The sequence below is a fragment of the Neltuma alba genome, unplaced genomic scaffold, assembly GCF_004799145.2.
Source record: "Neltuma alba isolate B1F8T4 unplaced genomic scaffold, ASM479914v2 tig00012680_pilon, whole genome shotgun sequence".
Taxonomy (NCBI): domain Eukaryota; kingdom Viridiplantae; phylum Streptophyta; class Magnoliopsida; order Fabales; family Fabaceae; genus Neltuma; species Neltuma alba.
This window is the reverse complement of record NW_021637110.1, coordinates 6,685-29,278: the sequence shown is the minus strand read 5'-3', so window position 1 is coordinate 29,278 and position 22,594 is coordinate 6,685. Positions and strand designations below refer to the sequence as shown.

Here is a 22,594-nt window from a genome sequence, read left to right as displayed (position 1 = left end):
GTTTCTGGTCTATAATTCAGTTTGATTTTGTAGTAATAACTTTGTTTTTGCCTTCAGATTTGACTTCTGGGCATGATGGGTCGAATTATCTGAGAGGAAAAATGATGGAAAATTTTTGTGATTTGGGTGAGAGAAAGGAATAATGGAAAGAGAGTAGTTTGCAACATTGCTTATTTCAGCAGAGGCTAAATTTAGAGTGTGAATTTTAATGGTTGAGAGTGGAAATGGGAAAGTTTTGTTCAATTTATTATATGCGTTTTACTATTTTAAGGAAGGATGGAAAAATCTGGAGTCACCAGTTATTAAATTCGAACACACTAATAAAATCTTACAACCTAGAAAATCTAGACTATAATATACAAGAGATTATACCAGACATGCAAATCTAGTTACTACCTAATCAAACAATTGATGGAAACAATTTTATGAACTTTTAAGAAGCAAGAGGAGTTTTTCCCCTTTATTTTCTCTCCCCTTTTTGTTGTTTTTATTATGTATAGGAGTTTTTTTTTTTTGACATTTCAAATGAAATATTGATAAATGTATTCGCAAGGGGAAAAAAAAGAGAAACAAAGAATTGTGTATTATTGGCCAAGGTTTTTTTTTTTTCCCGGGGGATTAAGCTAAAACAACTTATTTTCTGAATTTTTGAGGGATCTTGTAATTATCTCACTGACCAGCTATTGGTGCACCTTGTTTTTTGCGTGGTTAGATTGCTGCATAAACATATTCTATTAGGTTTATTTTTAATGCACAATATTAATTTTCTAGAAAAACAAAATTTTGGGACCAAAGTAATGGTGGATGCTTATGGGTTTGGTTGAGTTGGAAGTCACGGCAAAAAAAGAAGAAGAAGATATTTTTGTGGAAATATGTTATGGTTGTTGATAAATTATATTTAAATTTGTACTCACTTTTTAAAATAATTCGATATTCAGAAAATACATACAAAATCATCCCTTAAATCTTTTAATTTTAAAATAGTTTTAATTTCTTAAGTTTTTTTTTCATTCCGATTATTTAACTCAATTTCTTTATTTAATATTATTTGTGAAAATGCTTGCTTTTTATTTAGAAAAAATTACACTCAGGTCCCCTACAACATGTATGTAGTTGCGACCAACATTGGTTGATAAAACATTCTCAAAATGGTTCTGTGGGGAATTGAGCATTGGACCTCTTTATAACCATTGAGTTATTTTTTATTAAAATTAACAATAGTGAATTCGTATTTGTTGTTTTTAATTGTTTTTGTTGATTTGAGATTGCTTTGGATACAGTTTAGGTTATTGGAACCTTGAAATAAGGGCTTAGATTAGAATTATCGCTGGTAATGATAGTGAAGGAGTTGGAATTGCAGTTAATTTGAACTCCTATATGCTTCATTTGTCTCATAGTTTATGTGATTATATGATTGTAATTGGAATTGTTGGGCTACATGGATTGATGTTGTTCTTCTTTTCAATGTAAACAAGGTGGTTACTTGAAAAATAAAACAATTTTCTCAACAAAACAAAAAAAGAGAAAAATCTTATGAAAAGAAGTGTGAAATTATTAAATTTTAAATAAAAAATTCAATAAAAATGTATTGTTATTTGTAAATTTAATGTTGTTTGAAATATATATCAAAGTGTTGAAACCAAATTTGACTTGAGTTTTAGTAATTTCAAGCTTTTTTTTGGTGGGATTCTCCCAAAAAATTCTAAATTTAACACCAGTTCTATATTTATCGGGGTAAAAAAACCCATTTTTTTCACTTGTAATATTAAACCGCGTGGAAAGTCTATTATTCATATTAGTTATTGTCGCAACCATGATAGAAGGTGAACAATTTTTTTTTTTTGGGTTTTTTTAACTTTTCTCCACTAGTTATATTGGAATTAGTGTAGAAAACATTTTTTAACCGTTATATAAGAACGCCTTTCTGTGTTAATATAAACTGAAAAGGCTACTATTGTTCGTCAGACTAACTGAAAATGGAAAAGAAAATTAACTAACAGAATGGAAAAGGGACCACGATATTTTTTTTACCCAAAAAATCACCTTGCTTATGAATGGAAAATTTAAATCTTAAAGTCAAACTTTTCTAAAAAGGAAAGAAAAAGACCCGTTGCATAAAAAGAATTGTATATGTATATATATTGTATACAAGACTGACAACTAGCAACAATGAATGTATGGAATTAAATAAACACTAAACAATAATCAAGGTTACATTATTACAATCATCCTTTAATTTATTTACTCTAGAAAATAATCCAAACACAATCATCAATCAAATATAAAAGATGATACTACCTCCGATTCTAATTATGAGATCTCGTTTGAATACTACAGACATGATCTTATAATTAAAAATGGAGTTAGTATATTATATTAAACTCCTGTGTGTGTGTGTAACCAATCTGCCTTTTCTCAGAAGCAAGCGTCCAAAACACAACAGCAACACAATGCCGCACAACTGCATAAAATTGGTCAAACCAATGCTCAAATTAGTTCTGGCTTAAATAAAGTTACATGGAAAATCATTTTTAATTTGTAAATTTATTTAGTATCAGAATTTTCAATTGAAAAAACACGTATCAAAGAACTACTTCATACCAGTTCAAATAACCTTTCTTAATCTTTAACATTTCAGGAAAAAAATTCACCTAAACATTTATTCTGTCTGGATAAATCCCATATACCTTTAAAACTATATTTTTGAGAATATGTAACCTCTCAAGATTTAAGTTATATATAAGCTCAAAAACTTTATTACTGCCAGTAGAAAAATTATTTACGTAAATGAAGGATTTTAAAAGAATTCATTGCAAAGCTTGAAAATGTGAGAAAATTATATATACATAACATAAAATTTAGGGAAATTATGTAAAATTTTCCCCAATTTAAAAATTAACTCATGTATGAGATATAACTAAGGTTTGGTAGCAATTGAAAATCATTTTCAAATATTTTGAAAAAGTTGTAAGTGGTAGGTACTATAATTGAGCCCACCATTTAATTTAAAGCATCAAGGAAAATGTGAGAGAGAGATATATAGAGAGAGAGAGAGAGAATATACCATCCTTTCCAGAAGCCATCGCCTCTGGACTTGGTGGTGACAGGAGCAGCATTAGGGTTTGGTGAAGGGTCAGTGGTGGGATAACCAACTGGTGGAGGAGCTGTATATACACCAACTGGTGCAGTTGTTGATGGTGCATTAGGATATGCTGTTCATTCGAAGACAAAAACAAATTAATGATTAAATTAGTCTTCTTGCAATTTTTTTTACAAAAAGAAAATCTACCCATCATGATCTGAAAGAGAATAATTAAGATATGATTAAAAGGTTAACAATATTGTTGGTTCATACAGTTTAAGTTTTGGTCTGCCTTAGTTTCAAGGTGGTTTTTAATCCTATGGTTTCATAAAAATTTGATCCGAATCAATGTTGATAAATGTAGGGATTAAAACCAAAAATTGTTTTAAAATATAGAGACTAATTAATTGTACTTTTAACAGATTTTAATTTTGGTGGTGTTAGCTCACACCAAATCTTTATAAAACTATAGGGGTCAAAAATCATGTTTTGAAACTATAAGAATAAAATTAAAATTTCGATCAAATTATAACAACTAATAATGGTATTAATTTTATATTAAACATAACACCTTAAGTATATATTTTTGTCCATTAAAAAATTCATTACATATTTTTTTGAAAAAAAGGCCATCCATAAGTCATCATACAACTCATGTTTGACGTGCCACATTCGTAATGCAGTGATCTAAATTATGAGCGATAAAAAGAGTAGGACCCACATGAAGAAAATTGAGGCCAATAATTATATTATCTTTCCTTCGCCTTAAGAGCTCAGCCCGATCAAAGCAATCATAGTTTTATCATAAAGTCAGAAATTACTCCTTCATATTTTCTTACCACAGCAAATAATATGGAAAATTCTCATTCCTAATTCTACAAAAAGTCCTACAAATTAAAAACATGCATAACAATGTTGCCATCTCTATGATATATTACATAAAATCTCGTTTGTAGTCTATAAATAAGATCTTATAATTAAGACCGGATTTAATATATACTTGCTGGTAAATCCATATCTTCTAATAACTGATAAATTAATTAAATTAAATCCTAAAGTTAAAGGAGGTCAGAAGGCAAGCTAAAAACTTGACCAATCTTAATATTGCAATTAAAAACTTAATTACCTGTTGGAACACCGGAACTCATGGTTGAAGGAGTATATTTATATGTAAACCAAGCTCTTCTGCAACTAAAGAACTGAGTTGAACTGAACCAGACGACCCAGAAATATATATCTATATATATATATATATATGGAGAGATCAACGAAACGTCGATGCTTACAAGAAAATAAACGAAGAAGAAGAAGAAAGATGAATATGAAGGAGGAGGAGGGAGAAGACAATGGTATATTTATAGAGAGATCATCGGAAGTTGCTTGGAAGGAATCAACATGTCGCTAAGGAAAGAAGATGAGAACACGACGTCTGCATCCGCGTGAGCAATATAAAATAAATTATAATTAATTAATTGAATATTCTGAATGGACACGTGTATCTTCGTTCCAGATGAATCTGATCTAATTAATTAATATCGATTTATGGTTGAAGACTAAAGTCTTATTGTTTTGTAAATTATTTTTTCAACATTTTTTTGAAAAATTATCCTACACAAAGACAAGTTGCGATTTTCTATAACATTCAAAATAAGTGTAATCAAAATAAAAATAAAAATAAAAACAATGTTGAGATAAAAAGTATTCTTCATGTTTTTATATAACAAATAATGAAAATGACAGATATTATCAAGTATTGATATTCAAAATTATAGTAAATATTTATATAATAATTTACACGAAAACAAGCAGTTAATTTTTAAATTTTCAGGATTTGTCAATCAATATGCATACATGTATATTGTACAAAAATTGCAGTGTAATTAAGATGACCGTTATATTGGGTATACCTCGTCTATGAAAAAAAAAAAAAAACTAGAAATATATGAACAATACAAATGCACGAATCTTTATATCCCAGATAAATCCGATCTTTTGGTTAAAAAAAAAAAGGATAAATCTGATCTCCTATCAATGGTGAAGTTTTATTCTATTTATTGATTCCTAGCATTTGTTTTTGTCTAAAAGATCTCTGAAAATTATAATAATTTTTTGGTATTATTTTTTTGGTGACCATAATATTTTTTGTTACGTAATAAACTCTTGGCGGATCCACAAAAAAGATGTACTTACAGTAAAATATACATGATAGAACAAGTTAGTCTTTAAGAATAATTAAAATACTAAATATTTTTAAAGTAATTTTTAATAATTTTAGATATTCAAAAGCAATTCTTTTAAAATCTCCGGTCTACAAACGATATAGAGTAGATATATCTTCGGTCTACCTCCGGTTCTCCAGTCTTTAATATAAGAATTTATTTGATTTTAAATATAAGATTCCAATCCACTTTATCTCTAAAATTTATCTATTTTTTAAGGTAATCCTTTTAATAACAGTAGTTCTAACTAATCTCTTGATTAGCAGGTATATTTTAGAAAAAAAATACCTATTTATTACAAATAACTAGTTTAATTTATTTCTTTAATCTATTCAAATTAATTAACTAGCTCTTATAATTTTATACGTCTTCCAGATGTTGGATCAGTATCCTAAAACTAAAGTAACCATAAATTCATGAGACGTGTTGGGAATTTTTTAGGTTTTATTATTATTTTTTCAATGGTGAGCTGGGCCGGCTTTCATCGGCTACCTAATCCACGTCTTCATTTGTTAGCCGCGTGGACCCTTATTCATTCTTTTGGACTTTTCGTGTTAAACAAAAAAAAAAAAAAAGCAATTGTCCCATGGATTAAGCAACAAACTATTATTCTTATTATTTATTATAAGAAATAATAAATAATATTCCTGTTTGTTTTCTTAGAAACACAGTCTATGTTGGTTGAATGTTTAGGTCGCCAGCGCAGCTAATTTTGTATTTTGTTGATTGTCTGGTGACGCTAATATATAGGAGAATTTTGATTCTGTTTTTTCAAATATGTGCTAGCATGTAAGAAAATTAAGCAATATAAAAATATTTCGTATGAAATCAAACTGGAAATCAACTTTTGCTATTAAAATTTAAAGTATTTAAAGTATATACAGTAATTGTTTTGTTATTTCGTTTATAAAAAAATATTGGTTAAAGTAACATTCAACAATTTGATGTTATTTAATTTTCTGATATATCCAGCAACCCCTGGTGTTATTTCTCAGTTACGTTTAATATCCTTATCCTATTTATGATTTTTAGCTTATTAAGGTACTAGAACAAGATGCACTATAAAATTAAGGTGTTAGAAGTATTAAAAAACTTAAGTGTTGGATATATGAAAAATAACATGAGTGCAGCATGCTACTTTCTCCAGAAACTTCTTTTTTTTTTTTAATTTTAACATTTTAAGTTTGCATGGTTTAACAATTAAAATAGTATAATTGAAAAAAAAAATTCTATTATGACTCAACTTACGCGGATCTCATGCGATGTAAAACTTATCAACGGGTTGATTGATACATTATAGGTATCACTGTAATATGAACACACATATGCATATGATTTCTTGTCTTCAGAACAGTTTTTTATTTTGAAAGAAATAAAAAATTGCTTGAAAATATGTCTATTAAAAATAATTGAGTAAATATAAAAAAATTATGTCTTCATCTTTACCACTTTATATATTTTTTCTGTAAAAGTGTTCTGGAAACATAAAAATAAAGAATAGAATCAAAATTTTATAAACATTTTACTTTTATTCTCATCGCAACCCTTTCTTTTCAATTAAGCATGAACATTTTTCTTCTGTTAAGGCAACACGATGCACAAGGTGAAGAGCCATTCTTTAAGCAATTCGTCTACTTTCCACTTCACTTTTCTCCTCTCTTCCTTAAGTTTTCGATCTTTTATTTAAATTTTAGTGAAGTCAGTTTATTCATTCATTTTTTAAAAAAAAATTAAACATCTATCAATAATGCTTTCATCAAATATTAAATATGAATCATTAAAATTTTATCAAACCGTGCGGATTTAGCAGAGGAGAGGAGGCCTCCATCAGAGAACCAAGATTTAAAAACAAGCAAAAGAAAATTCAGGTTTTTTAGTTTTAGCTCCTTCTACAAGTAAGTAGTCATGTAATTTTTTTCGGATTTTTGTAGCTCAAATAATACTAAATACTACCTCTTTTAAATATATTTTTTTAACACGAAGATGTGAGTTTTAACACTTTGTAGAGGGCATAATGAGTGCATGAATTATGATAAAAGAAGTCATAAATAATTTTGTTTTGCATATTTGGGTCATAAACCTCCTTTCAGCCACCAAAAAAAAAAAAATCTTCGAATATCCAAACATTGGTGTTATTATTTGCAACTAATTTATCTTGCATTTTTGCATTTTATTTTTGTTAAATATTTCTTTTTTTTTTTTAAATAACGTAGAGCAATGGGAAGATAGGATATTATGAGGTTCTCATAGCCCGATTATGTGGTATTCTTGCTTGAGTGAAACTCTCTTGGAATTACAGATACAAGTGTGACTGGTTTAAAATTGACCACAAGGGTCATGAAAATTTAGGTCTAGTATGGCTTTTCCAAAAGAATTATTTAACTCCAATGTCAATTTAAACATAAATTTTAGGCTTAAATTAATTTTTAAGCTTTTTAATTGGCTTTTGGTTCATATTCCAAAAAATTAAATTGGCTTTTAAATAGGAGGTAGCTCAAAGACTCATCATTAATTATACTATCTATGTTCTCATGATCTCATGAATTATGATATGGTGATACATAAGCCTGCAAAAGCAATCAAAGTTTTACTTCTATTGACATAGTTTTAGAGGCTCGGAGTGCAGCAAAATATTGAGATGTTCATCCCTTAATGTATCCTACGTCCTGTACGTACTTATATTAAGGATTAGAAGTTTGTCATTCACTTAGGCTTTGCCGTCTCTTGTTTGAAAAAAAATATATATATATATATATATATATATAATATGTGTTCACATCCTATGCATCTAGCTTTGTCTAATAGATTCATTCACATTATGACGTAAAAGGCAAAAGCCCTTCCTTTTTCTTTTTTTTTTGCTATGTACAAATATCCTTTTATTATAGGTAATTTTATTTAGGGCATTGTTGAACATTTAATATTGGCACTTGTTTTAGTAGAGATTCAAACTTTGATTTGTGATATTGTGGGGAACTAATCTATTTAAGCAAGACCTAACCTTTGTAAGGCAAAAAGCTTTTTTTTTTTCACAAGATACAAATATCCTCTTATTAGAAGCAATTCTGTTTGAGGTACTGTTGTATATTAAATATGAGTAGCTCTCTCAGAGAAAATGTGAATCATGACTCATTATGTTTTAAAGAACTAATCCCTTTTACTAAATCCAACCTTGTTAATCCAAACAGCCAGTTAGTTAACTTCTAATGTTTACATGATAGAGACAGAACCAGAGGTGAATTGTTTTGGTTCGGACCTAATTCAAGGGATGTTTGGATTTTCATTTGGACTTGTAAGAGCAAATGGGCAAGTGTGAAACTAAGGTACGGGGCTTATTTGGATTCATTTAGTTGCTTGGATGGGCCTTTAGCCCAACCAACTTTTGGGGCAAAATGGTAGCGCGTTCCAACACTAGGAAAAGTAGCTTATGGGCGTTTAATAAGGCAATTTATCGTTAAGGAGAGTATTTAATACTCATTCAAAATACCACCTACCAAATTCGCCCTCACATTTTCCACTTACTCTTCTCCCTCTTCTCACTCAAACAGATCTCCCTTTTCTCTTCTTCCGTCCGCGTAGCCGCCGGTTCTCTCTTTCTGTTCTTCTGTCAAAGTGGTTACCAATTCGGCCTTTCTCTTCTTTTGTCAATGTGGCCGCTGGTGTCCAACCCAAATTGAGGCCGCTGTCAAATGGTCCACTAACTGAAATCCATGCATATTCTAGGTTCTCAAGGAAGCTTGCACCATCTTGCCTCAACCAGATATGATTTACAGAGATCAGCCCACTGAAAAAAAAAAATTGGACACAATGATTAATATATAAAATAGAAAACATCATGATTAATTAATTTATATTATATAAGATAAGAAAAGATGAAACCGATGAAATAAACCGAAGCATGCCACTTTCTTAATGTGTGGAATGATGTTGCGTCCATTTTCTTTGAGGAAATCAAAAGCCACTTCATTGACAAAGTTATTAAGTGCAAGGAAACTAATTTTCATGCAGTCTGGAAGTTCATCCATGGCATTTATATCCCATCTATGTCATCAAAGAGGTATAAAATGGCAACAAATGTTGGGATATATGCATCCATATATGGATACACTTGCATGTATGTATCATAAAAACACAAGACTTACCTGTTGACCACTTCGGTGAAAAGTATTAGTTCTTCCAAACTACCGTGAACATCATATATATCATCAATTATAGTTATCATTCCATGAACCTTTGAAACCACTCTTCTATCCTTGACACCCCTCGCAAGCTGGAGCATGAACATTTTTCATGCCGAGCTTGGATATGAGCTTATGAAATCTTGAATGATGTAAGGGCTTGGTGAACACATCTGCAAGCTGATCAGAGGATCTGACAGGAAGTAAATGTATGATCTTTACTTGAAGCTTTTCTCGAACCAAATGATAATCCAACTCTATATGTTTGGTTCTTTCATGGAAAGTGGGGTTTGCTGCAATTTGCATGGTAGACTAATTGTCACAATAAAGGAGAGCTGGATCAAGATGAGATATATTGAAGTCATTGACAAGATACAAAAGCCATTGACCTTCACAGGTAGTAGAGGCCATTGAACGATATTCTACCTTTGAAGATGACCTTGAAACAGTAGCCTGTTTCTTGGCTTTCCAAGAGATCAAAGAGGAACCAAGAAATATTACAAATCCAATCACAGATCTACGTGAATCAACACAACTTGCCTAGTAAAATCACTAAAACTTCTGAAGTAGAAGAAAAAAAATATTCCAGCACGAGGAGAAGATTTTATATAATGTAAAAGTCGATTAGCAACCTATAAATGAATGTCAGTAGGGGCTGACATGAAATGACTCAACTGTTGAGTGGCAAAACTGAGGTCGGGTCTGGTGGTAGTGAGATACTGAAGTCTTTCAATTAATTTTCTGTACGCCTGAGAATTTTCTAGAGGTTTGCCTTTGGCTTTGGAGAGCTTGAGATGAGGACCCGTCAGTGAGGAGGCTGGTTTACAGGCTAAGTATCCTGTATCCCCAAGTAATTCAAGTGCAAACTTCCTTAGAGAAAGGAAGAGGCCATCATTAGATCTAGCAAGATCTAAACCCAGAAAATATCTAAGATTACCAAGATCTTTAATGGTGAAAGTGTTGTCTGGTTGTTGTTTGACAACATTAACTTTAGACAAATCATTGCCAGTAAGAACTACATCATCAACATCTACCAAAACAATAGTAAATGAAGAAGAAGAGGCCTTAAAGAAAAGAGAGTGGTCAGAAGCTGATTGGGTGTATCCATAAGAAATCAAGATAGTAGACAACTTTGAGTATCATTGTTGACTAGCTTGTTTAAGACCATAAAGGGACTTCTGCAACTTGCAGACCATGTTAGGTTGTGGAGGAGTAAAGCCTTTTGGCAGTTCCATATAAACCTCTTCATGCAAATCTCCATGTGAAAAGGCATTGTTGACATCAAGTTGTTGAAGGAACCAATTTTTGGCAGCAGTTATAGAAAGTAACATTCTAAGAGCACTCATTTTTGCTACCAGTGAAAAAATGTCAAAATAACCAATCCCTTCATTTTGAGTATACCTTTTTGCAACCAGCCTATCTTTGTACCTTTCTATTTCACCATTAGCTTTGAACTTAGTTTTACATACCTACTTACATCCAATAGGTTTCTTACCAGGTGGTAAAGTAGTTAAAACCCAAGTTTGGTTCTGTTCAAGAGCTTTGATTTCTGCCATTATAGCATCTCTCCAATTAGAGAATTTAACAGCTTGTGAATAGGTTTTTGGATCAGTGACAGAAGAGACAGTTAGATCAAAGTTTTTATAAGCAGGAGCAAGAGAAGAGTAAGATAGGACATTAGACAGTTGGATATCTGATGCTCCATCTGTTATTCTTTCTGTCTTTCAAACCTAGGACTCCTGAGCATACATTTAGCATCCTCAAGGCCTCCATCCTGAGCTTGCTACATGGTATTGCAGGCCAAACATGGGCCCTAACAATTCGTGGGGGTCTGATCTCACCATTCTTGGGGCTAATCGTTCTACTGTTTCTCCTATCTGTGCTGATATTTCTTGCTATGCGCATGATCATGATGTTCGTCAATGACGGCCAGGCAAGGCTAAGGAGGTTCAGGGGTTGTAGGGCCGGTCGCGTAGCCACGACTAGGGATTGACTTGAAGTGGACTTGCGCATGGCGAGAAGGACTACAAGGACAGACAGATATCTTTGTTTTGAGTTCAAATAAAGGATCGTGCATGGCTTACGTTTTGTTTTTCCACTTGTTCCTTTGGCATGAGCCATTTATATTCTAGTAGCAGACTTGTTGTATTGGATGTGGTGACATTTTTAAATGTTTAGAAATACAAATTACACTTTACTAGAAAAAAAAAGTTTAGAGGGCTCTGATACCATGATACGAAAATAATCTGGAAAAATGATTACTTGCATTTTCACATGAGAGTAATATTTATACACTTTGTACATAACTAACTATAGTTAACATCTAACAGAAATATATAACAAATCTGGCTTAAATAACAAGTGTGTTATTCTATCTCTGACAAAACTCTTCCACATACACATTTTATAATGACTATGTGTTTAATGACTACGTTAAAGTTAATGACTATGGTGACATTTTTAAATGTCTAGAAATACAAATTACACTTTACTAGAGAAAAAAGTTAAGAGGGCTCTGATACCATGATACGAAAATAATCTGGAAAAATGATTACTTGCATTTTCACATGAGAGTAATATTTATACACTTTGTACATAACTAACTATAGTTAACATCTAACAGAAATATATAACAGATCTGGCTTAAATAACAAGAGTGTTATTCTATCCGTGACAAAACTCTTGCACATATACGTTCTATAATGACTATGTATGTTTAATGACTACGTTAAAGTTAATGACTATTTGTGTATTATCTTTTTTTTTTGTGAAAATAATACTTATTTCTCATTTCAAATACTCACACTTAGTATTTAATCACTTATAGGTTATATAATCCATGTCTGATTCAATGGAGGGTTTGGACAAGGGATGAGATAATGCAAGATTTAATAATAAAGATGAACAGTCTTAATTACTTCCTACTTTACATGAACACCCAACACAATTATCAGAGTTAAGTGTATTAATGGGTCAGTATGTGACACCTTTTGTGTGTGAACAGCCATGTAGAACTAGTGAACAAACAGGTTACTTATAGGTACAAAAACTTTTACACAAACATGAAGGACGGTATAAGGATATGTTTCAAATGGAAACAGAGACATTCCACTGGTTATGTTCTAAATTGGTTGAACATGGGTTATAAAATTCTAAGTACATAGGTGTCTATGAATCTGTTGCCATGTTCTTGAATACAATTGCACATGCCCAGTGCAACAGGATGATACAAGAAAGGTTTTAGTATTCAGGAGAAAATGTCAGTTGACAATTTTATAGAGTGTTGGATGCTTGCCTCAATTTATCTCGTGAAAATATCAAGCCACGCAATCCTACATTTTCTTATTGTCACCCAAAAATAGCAAATGATTCATGATACTTTCCATTTTTTCAAGATGTAATAGAAGCAATTAATGGCATCTAGGCCACATAAACTGTAAGGTTAGTTATGCTAGGCAAAAAAAATATGTTAGGAGAAAGGGATTTCCAAATCAAAATGTCATTGCGGTATGTGATAGGGATATGTGCTTCACTTTCACGTTGGCGGGGTGGGAAAGTAGTGCACATGATGCTCGTGTGTTTCATTCTACTATCTTAACTCCATCCATGAATTTCCCTCATCTACCTCAAGGCATATTTCTTTAAATTTCAAATAAATTATTTTTAAATCACTTTTCAATTGCATTATTTTCACATCAGCATAATAATTTCATGATTTTTTAGGCAAATATTATTTGGTTGATGCTAGTTATCCTATTAGGATTACGATTTTGATGATAACAAATTATAGAATATGTGTTTTAGTATGTTGATCGATCAAAGATTTTATTGATAACTTGATAGATAATATCTCTGTACAAGCAAGTAACTTAGTAGAAACATTAATCGATAACTTGATAGATAATGTGTTGATCGATCAATTGATCAATCATTATTAACTCAGTTATGTGTAAAAGTCTGCAGAAAATTATCGATCAATTGATCGATAATCAAATGATCAAATAACTGTCAGATAATGGGACACAAGTCTGGTAAGGAATTATTGATCACATAATCGATAAATGGGTTATCGATGAACAGACAGATAAATGGTAAAGCACTCTACTCACTTTATGTTTTGTCTTAATCACCATTTATCAATCACTTTATATCGATCAGTGATTTTTTGATAACGTGATCGAACACTGCTTTATAACCCACTCTATATGCAGGCTATTATCCTAGTGGCTTATCGATCACTTGATCGATCAGTGAATTATCGATCATCGGTATCTTATCTTTCAATCATGGTTTTTTGATCACCTAATCGATAATTCAATTATCGACAATATGATTGATCACTCGTTTACATGTATGTTCTTCTTCTTTTTTTTTTACATAACGTGATTGATAAATCAATTCCTTGTCTTTACAAGACTAAATCTCTTTGTTCTATTTTATCGATCACTTGGTCGATCATTTTGTAATCGATCATCTATTCAATAATTTATACAGTCTGTGGTTTCACTGAGTATATTTTTTTTTTATCGTTCATCGACAAGTTTATCCATCATCCATTTATCGATAAAGTGTTCGATCATTATTCCTTGAAAATCTATTTCCATATCATTCTGTTTATCGATAGCCTGATCAATCAACAAGTGTTTGATCACTTGTTCGATCATGGACTGATCTCAGTAACTTCAATCAGTTGCGATGATTCTCAAAATATGTTGTCTATTTCATTCAAGCTTTTCTCAGCTTTTATATTTGTCTTAATTCTCTATTTAAAGAAATTCAGAATCAAAAGAGACCTTGAGCTTCCTTTTCTCTGCATACCTTTATAAAGTCACTGTTTCCTTTTATCGATCACTTGATCGATAAGTCAATAATTCATCACTTGGTCGATAAACATAGTTACCTATGTCAAAATTCTCACTCTGAATAATCGATAATTTGATCGATCAACCAGTCATCGATCATTATTTTGATCGAGGATGTCCAGTTATTATTTAAAACATTTAGCAACTGATTGATTCTACTTTTAAACTATGAATATTCATCTTATCACTTGTTCGGTCTGATCTAAGTCTTACTCTGCACAGAGAAACTTATTGAATTAAAGTACTATTGCAGATTACGAAGAAGAACTCAACAGCTCTCCAACAGTTGTTTAAGTAGCCTGTAACCTATCTTGTTAGAAGCATTAATGGCGAAAACCATTGCAACTGGAAAAATACGCAACTGAACTCTCAACGGCTAGAAGCTCTTCCGTCTAATGGTTATTAAACTACCTCAACTATAAAAGACGCGAAGAAGCATTAAATGAATAGATTGAATACGCGAGCTACCCTTTGCTAATTATTTACTGTTACATTCAATACTTTGTTGTAGCATATACCAAGCTTCAGTGTTTCTCATTTAATTACTCTGTGAGAGAGTATGTATCTATCATCGTAAATCACGTTCTGTGTGAAATTCAAGAGTGTGGACTCTTGAGTGGGATGGTAACCTTACGGGTAGTAAGGGGGAGTGATTGAGCAAATCAATTGTTGTACTGCTGCACCAAGAGCCCGATTAATCTTGGAACATAGTGGAATACTCAAAGGTGTTCTGAGGACTGGACGTAGGTCAAGTGGTTGAGACTGAACCAGTATAAATTCTGTGTCATCTTTCTACGGTGAAATCTCTCTAACTAACACTCTCTGTTTCCGTTAATAATCCAAAAAAGTTTTAACTTTTTCAACTAATTTTTTATAAACAATAATCCAACATAAATTATATTATACTAACTGGCTTTTACTCTACTTTAAATTTGCAAAAATCAGTTAGAATAAAAGTTAGTTTTACAACTAAATTTACTTTTCTATTAATCATTTAAACAAATTTTAATTTTTTCAACTGACTTTTTATAAACAGCAATTCAAACATAAATCACAATATACTAATTAACATTTATTTTAATTTAAATTTATAAAAATTAATTAAAATAAAAATCAGTTTTGTCGTGGCTAATTTGAACACAACTCATTTTACGGACAAGCTGATTTACCATCAATACAAGTGCATTTTATATCGGAGCCTTGCAGCCCGGTTCCCTCTTTGGCCTTCTCACTCTTCTCGCCCAATCTCTCTCAGCTTTCACAAATCGCGAGGACACCGTCTTCGATCTCCCAGTCTCATACTCTGTCTCTCTTAATCTTCCAGACTCCCGGGTCTCACCTCGATACTGTGGTTCGGACATCGTCGGTATTGCTCTCTTTTCGGTTACAAAATCAAAGATTAACGGGCATGAAATTGAAACCGAAGATTTCAACTGCGTCAAGTCACGAAATTGAACTTTAACTATTCGAAAATGGTTTCTCTTCCCTCAAAATCACCCTGCACTGAGTTTGTTACTCCTCAGTTAAACAACCACCCTTTTCAACTTCAGTTCCATCGTCCCGCGCAAAATCTGCCTTCAACTTCACCACAACCCGTCAAACTCCTTCGTCCCCAAACCAATCATGCGAATGGATTTAGTTTGCAGAAGAAGAAAAACGAGAAAAAAGGATTTATCCCTGCTCAGAGCACGGTATCTGATGTTTTGCGATTGATGGATGGTCTTGGCTTCTCTATACCCATTGACATGTACGTCTCTTTGATAGAAGAGTGTACTGTTTCTGGGGACCCTCATGCAGCCATGGAACTATATGTCCATATAACACAAAGCGGCATTGATCCTCCGTTAAGCTTCCTCAATCGGCTCCTTCTCTTGTTTGCGTCATGTGGCTTAGTGGAGCGTGCACACCACCTGTTTGATAAAATGTCAGTGAGGGATATCAACTCGTGGGCTATATTACTTGTTGCTTATTTTGATAATGCAAATTACGAGGAAGCCATAGGTTTGTTTCTCAACATGCTTGACCAAGTGAGTATTTTGGAGCTGCCCAATTGGATCTTGGTTTGTCTTCTCAAGGCATGTTCGTACAGTATCAATCTCGATCTGGGAAAACAAGTTCATGGGTGCTTAGTCAAGTTGGACATTAGTAACGATGTACTTCTCAGTTGCGCATTGATTAGATTCTATGGGAAGTTCAATTGCCCAGAAGACGCAAATATCGCCTTTAACAAGGTAGCTAGACATAACACCTTCACTTGGACAGCAAAAATTGTAAATGATTGCAGAGAAATGCATTTCTATGAGGTTCTCAATGACTTCAAGGAGATGGGAAGGAGAGGAATAAGGAAGAACAGTTTCACAGTTTCTAGTGTCCTTAAAGCATGTGGAAGAATGCCAAGCCATGGCCACTGTGGTGAGCAAGTCCATGCTAATGCTATTAAGCTTGGACTTGCGTCAGGTACTTATGTGGAGTGTGGGTTGATAGACATGTATGGAAGATGTGGGTTAGTGAGAGAAGCAAAACTTGTGTTTGAGATGATTCATAATAGGGCAAACGAGGCTTGCTGGAATGCTATGCTTATGGGGTACATGCAAAATGGGTTGTACATTGAAGCTATTAAGCTTTTGTATGAGATGAAGGCAGCTAGATTGCAGCCTCAAGAGTCTCTGCTCAAGGAATTAAGAATTGCTTGTGGTGGCAGTAAAGAAGTGGAATTCACGTAGATATATATATATATATATATATATATACACACACACATATATTTAAAAAAAAAATTGAATGGACCTTGTAGAGCTCTGTGTGTGTGCGCGTATGTACTTTTTGATATGTTGATGATTCCATGTTCATGAGCAAAATAGTTTTACAACTAAGCCCATATGACGAAATGGATGGAATATTAATCAGTTTTCTACCTCTTTTGCTATTTATTTTGCCTGACTCAGCTAACTTTATTATAGGGCCGTTTAGATAATCCCAATGTGAGGATCTGGTGGCTGAAAACAAATATGGATTCAGGGAAGAAATATAATTCCTAAACCTAGAACAAGTGGGAATTAAAATTCCTAAGCAAAGCAGTGAATTGATTGGGCTGCCTAGCGCTTCAAATGAATTAGAAGTGGCAGCTGAAGTGTGGTGGAATTTGGGTAAATGGATTGGGAGTCGGGTCTCGTGAGGTCGTTAAATGGGCCTAAGGTGTAGCCCAAAACCCAAATGATACCTAGCCCAGATATATGACACCTAATCAACTCAATATGATAAATGAAAAAGAAATTGATTGCCCGCCTGTGTTCCGTGTTCCAATAAAATAAAATAAAATAACTGGTGTCAAAGTTATCCATATTCAGGCTTGACAGCATTTCAAATAAGATTGCTTCTTATAAAAAAGATACAAACAGTTATTAAAAAAAATTAAAATAAAAGAAAATAAAGTGCAAGCGGATGGGAGTTAATTCCAACAATGCCCCTTCACCAATTCCTCCTCATGCCCCATTTAAGATTGCCTTGCGTTGTCCTACTGATAGAAGTTGTGCCAATCCTCTCAAATGTCCAATTAATCATTATTTAACACAGTCAACTTTTTTCCCAATTAACTCCTAATTAATTCACTTGATCTCAATTAAAGTGCTAAAAGCTCAAGATAAACTATGAGTATATAATAATAATAAAAAAGGGATTTATCAACCATATGCCACATACCAACCACTTTCGCAGATCCTCCTCCTCCAGATATAATTCACATGCTAGATTATTAGATTACTAGTTATGCTCTAGTAGTTATTGTTGTAATTCTTCGTTAATTGATTAACACAAGAACAATTCACTAGCGTATCATATAAACGAGTACAAACCTTCTTCATATAAGGAAATCATAGATCATCTTAATTCATATCAACATCAATATGAAAACTTACTGGGGTGCATTTCAAGTTGCATAAATTGGAATACTTTCCTCAGTCATGATCTAACAAATTAAAATCCTTCTATATTAAAAAATCAAGACTTCATGTTAACTATTTAAAAAACATTATTCATATCAAGGACATACAGATTGATTACCAAACAACCCATTTGAAAATGTTTGACAAACTCTTGCAAATACACCCATAAGAAAAATTAAAAATAGATTCATTGTATAAATTCAAGCAATAGGCTGGCAAAACAATGATATTATACGTTTCTTGGTTTCATCGTCTTGAACAATATGGCCATCTCCATGTTGGTACTCGCACATGCACATCCTTACAAGGTTCACAGCAACTTCCATGAAACTCCCTGAACAAGAGGAATTGCTAACTTCTTTATTCATCTCCTTCCAAGTTTCACATATCAAGGAATTTATCTGCCTACGAGCTTTAGCTTCAGAAGCCCCAGTTTCATTCATATAACACTCAACTGATTTGGGTATGTCTCCAGTCACCTTTTCCCGCTGCAAGATTAATGCTCTGCTTGGATTGAGTGAAAATGGGAGAGGAAGGAAAAGTGGAGTGGAAAATGAGAGAGGCATGAACTTTTCCTTTGCTTGGATGGAAAAGAAAATAGGAGAGGAAAGAAAAGTGGGAGGAAAAATGTGGTGGGCCCCATGCCCTATTTTCCTCTCAAAATTTCTCTCCACAAGTGGAGAGATTTTCATTGTTTCAGATCATTCCCTCACTACCCTCTCCCGCCAAACATTGGTCACCAGGTTTTGATTAGATTTTAATCATATTGAATATTAAATCTTAGAATCTAGTTGCGAAAAGTTTAGAAACGCGCGCACGCATGTGATTATGATTAACCCCAATTTTTATATACATATATGTGCATGTGTGTGGGAGAATGGTATGCGTTTTGACAATACTAATTCAAAGCATTCGCGTTTTAGTAGATAATAATATATGTTTTGTCTTTTGTTTTCTTCTTGTGGGCAGTTTTGATAGAGATACTAAAACTACAAATATGATTGGGTGAGGTAGAATAATGAGATGGGCATTATGCTAATGAGTTCATTATCATTTTATTAAAATATCATAATGTATAAGTTATTTATTTCCTTTTATTTTAATTAAGTTCAAAAATTATTTTCTTTTTATTTTTACATAAAAATAATTTTTTTGCTAAATTATTTAGTTTCCTTGCCAATTAATTATAATAAGGACATTTTAGTCATTCTGATATTTATATATTTTCTTTCCTCTCTATTTTCTCTCACTCATCCAAGCAAGAAGAGTGATAATATTTTCTTTTCAGTTTTCTCTTCTCTTTATTTTCTTTCTTCCCAACTTTTCTTCTCATCCAAGCGGGGGGTAAAGATTCGTAGAAACTAAGTACCATATTTCATCGAATATATATATATTGGTTAATTAAATATGAAAAGACTGTGTCATGATACCTTTGCTATTCCCAAATCATTGACGAGGCGAAAAATGGTTAATACATAGCAAATAACATTAGAATATTCTTCAAACCGAATCGAATCCTGCTTATTGGTAGAACTATGAAGTAGAAAATAAGCATAAAAAAGTACGACTGGTCCACTACTTGAGATCCATGTATTTTCTATGTACTCAAGAAAGCTGGGTTTATAATCATTATGGTACCACGTTGCCTCAACTAGATCTGATTTACAGAGATCAACCCACTGAAAAAAATTGAACACAATAATTTATATATAAAATTAGCGAGGGTTAAAGTCTAATTTTTCCTCAGAAGTTTACATGTAGAAGTTATGTGGGTATCTGAAAGTTTTTATTGGATCAATATCACCCGAAAAATATTTAAAAAGGAGCAAAATTGCTCCACCCGCTAAAAAAAATAACATTAACGGTTGATATTTTTGACAATCAGGGGCAATACTGCTCTTTTCTTATACTTCCAAAGCAATATTGATTCAACAAAAACTCACAGATACAAACAGCTATGTGAAAACTTCCATGGCAAAATTGCACCTCAACCCAATTAAAATATACCATGATTAAAATTATTTAAGAATAATTAATCTCTAGATCTTATAGTTTTATTTGATTTTTAATTAGGTCCTTATAAAGTTTTTTTCTTTTTATTAGGTTCTTTATTTTCACGTGTTTTTAATTAGACCCTTCCATTTCTTTTTCTTTTTACCATGTCTTTATAGTTTCACTTATTTTTTAATTAGGTCCTCTGTAGTTTTAAAAAAAATTATTTATAAAATTTATTCTTGAAAAATAATTTCATTTTTAAATTAATAATTATATAATTGGACAAAATAATTAATAGAATGATTTGTTGTTAATAAATAATTAAAATAATCAATTGTAATTAAATATAAATCATTTATACAAAATAATTAATATAATCATTTAGTAATTAATAATTAATTATAGTAATCAATTATAATAAAATATAAATATTTTATAATTATATTCTAATTTTAGAAAATTTTATTATTATAATTTGAATTTTATAATTATAAAAATTAGAATTGGAAAATAAATAATACATATGTTTAACTAAAAATTTAAAAGAATATTAACATAAGATTATTATAATAATTTGTTATTTATAGAATAAATAATAAAATCTACAAGGACCTAATTAAAAATAAGGTAAAACAACAAGGAGCTGAAAAAAAGAAAAAGAATTATAAGGACTTGATTAAAAACATGTAAAATTATAAGGACCAAATTAAAAAAAAACTATAGGGAACTAATTAAAAATCAATTAAAACTATAAGGACTTACATATTAATTATCCTAATTATTTATATTATGCTACCTCTAGTCATCAATATAAAAGATAATTGGGATTTGAATTGGTCCTAAATAAAAAATTTCAATCCATTTTGTCTCCCAAATTTATAATTTATTATCTAAAATATCCTTATTGATTACACATATTAAGGGGTTTTTATTTAAAGGTAATTATGATTACAAAGGGTATTTTAGAAAAATCAACTCATATTTGTTATTAATAACTAACTTAATTAATTTTCTTAATCCATCCAAATTATATTAAGGACTGGAGATAGTATAAAATAAGAAAAGATGCAACCGATGAATTGGATCAAAGCATACCACTTTCTTAATGTGTAGAATGATGTTGCGTCCATTTTCTTTGAGGAAGTCAAAAGCCACTTCATTGACAAAGTTATTAAGTGCAAGGAAACAAATTTTCATGTAGTCTGGAAGTTCATCAATGGCATTTACATCCCATCTATGTCATAAAAAAAGGTATAAAATGGTAACAAATATTGAGACAGTTATACATACATACATAAGATAACATGTTTAGCTGTTTACCACTTCTGTGAAAAGCTTTAGTTCTTCCAAACTGCCGTGAACATCATACATATCATCAATTATAGTTATCACTGCAAAAACCTTTGAAACCACTCTTCTAAAATATCCAAATTTTGGTTGAAAAGCCACACCCACTCCTATGAAGTTCTCAACCATTCTATCCCTTACAAAACTCAGCTTTTCTCCAAGTCCAGTTCTTTTCCACCATCCTCCAGTAGAAAATCATCAAGTAAAAAAGATCGGCTTATTAGTATGCATATTTTCTCTTTATTTTCTTTTTGTAATGTTTCGAAGGTCTAGAGCTAACTCAGTAAACTTCTCGCAGTTCCGTCGATTTTCACAACTGAAAAGAAAACCATTGATAAATTTGTTTGGAACTCATAATATTTTTGGTTTGAATTTTATATTTCTGACAGAAATTCCATAGAGACTGAAAATTTTACTTGAAAATATTGAACCAATAAAATGTAAATCCTTGTTGTTAGAGTTCTAATTAGGTCTAGAAACAGTCAAAGTTTCCTAACAGGGTTGAATGTGTATAATCATTTTCACCTTAACACGTGTTTGATATCCTCTTGGTGGGTAGCTTATAAGATGTTGAACTCCAATTTAGCAAGCTTGAGCAAAGTAGGGCTCATGTTCATTCTTCTTTCATAAACATCAATGAACCACCGAGTTTCTAATCTTGATACCCTCCAATATAGTGGAAGCTCTAGGGCATGACTAACCAAAAGTGGTACTTCATCATCTTTGCAGCTTTTCTTCACAAATGCTTTAAGATGAATTGAGCTAAACTCTCTTGCTTTATCCAAAACTATTTCACCTTCCATTGAAAGGAAGGAAGCTTCATACAATGATAACATACCCTCGATATTGCTCGAAAGGCAAGAACGGAAATTACCATTGTAATCTAAGAATCCATCAAATGTCTCTGAAAAAAACCATGCAATTACAAATTGAATAATTGTTAGCGTTAGAAAAAAAATTATATTCTCCA

At 31.7% G+C, this 22,594-nt stretch overlaps 3 protein-coding genes and 1 long non-coding RNA gene across 4 annotated transcripts; 2 read left to right on the top strand and 2 right to left on the bottom strand.

Annotated features, from left to right (window-relative positions):
* Positions 1–3,064: 3,064 nt before the first annotated feature.
* Positions 3,065–8,501, top strand: LOC114729807 (uncharacterized). The gene is made up of 3 exons (XR_003738778.1): positions 3,065–3,139; positions 3,165–3,187; positions 8,490–8,501. It is a non-coding gene; the product is annotated as an uncharacterized LOC114729807 (long non-coding RNA).
* A 527-nt stretch (positions 8,502–9,028) lies between these two features.
* LOC114729798 (terpene synthase 10-like) lies at positions 9,029–9,586 on the bottom strand. The gene is made up of 3 exons (XM_028916836.1): positions 9,444–9,586; positions 9,204–9,342; positions 9,029–9,085 (listed from the first exon to the last, which is right to left on the bottom strand). Exons 1-3 carry the CDS (start codon positions 9,584–9,586, stop codon positions 9,029–9,031), a joined length of 339 nt encoding a protein of 112 aa, XP_028772669.1.
* A 6,001-nt stretch (positions 9,587–15,587) lies between these two features.
* Positions 15,588–17,064, top strand: LOC114729797 (pentatricopeptide repeat-containing protein At1g31790-like). Its single transcript, XM_028916834.1, has one exon. The coding sequence runs from the start codon at positions 15,814–15,816 to the stop codon at positions 17,062–17,064; it is 1,251 nt and encodes a 416-aa protein (XP_028772667.1). The 5' UTR covers positions 15,588–15,813.
* A 1,418-nt stretch (positions 17,065–18,482) lies between these two features.
* LOC114729796 (myrcene synthase, chloroplastic-like) lies at positions 18,483–21,753 on the bottom strand. The gene is made up of 4 exons (XM_028916833.1): positions 21,647–21,753; positions 21,373–21,511; positions 19,713–19,799; positions 18,483–18,770 (listed from the first exon to the last, which is right to left on the bottom strand). Exons 1-4 carry the CDS (start codon positions 21,751–21,753, stop codon positions 18,483–18,485), a joined length of 621 nt encoding a protein of 206 aa, XP_028772666.1.
* Positions 21,754–22,594: the final 841 nt, after the last annotated feature.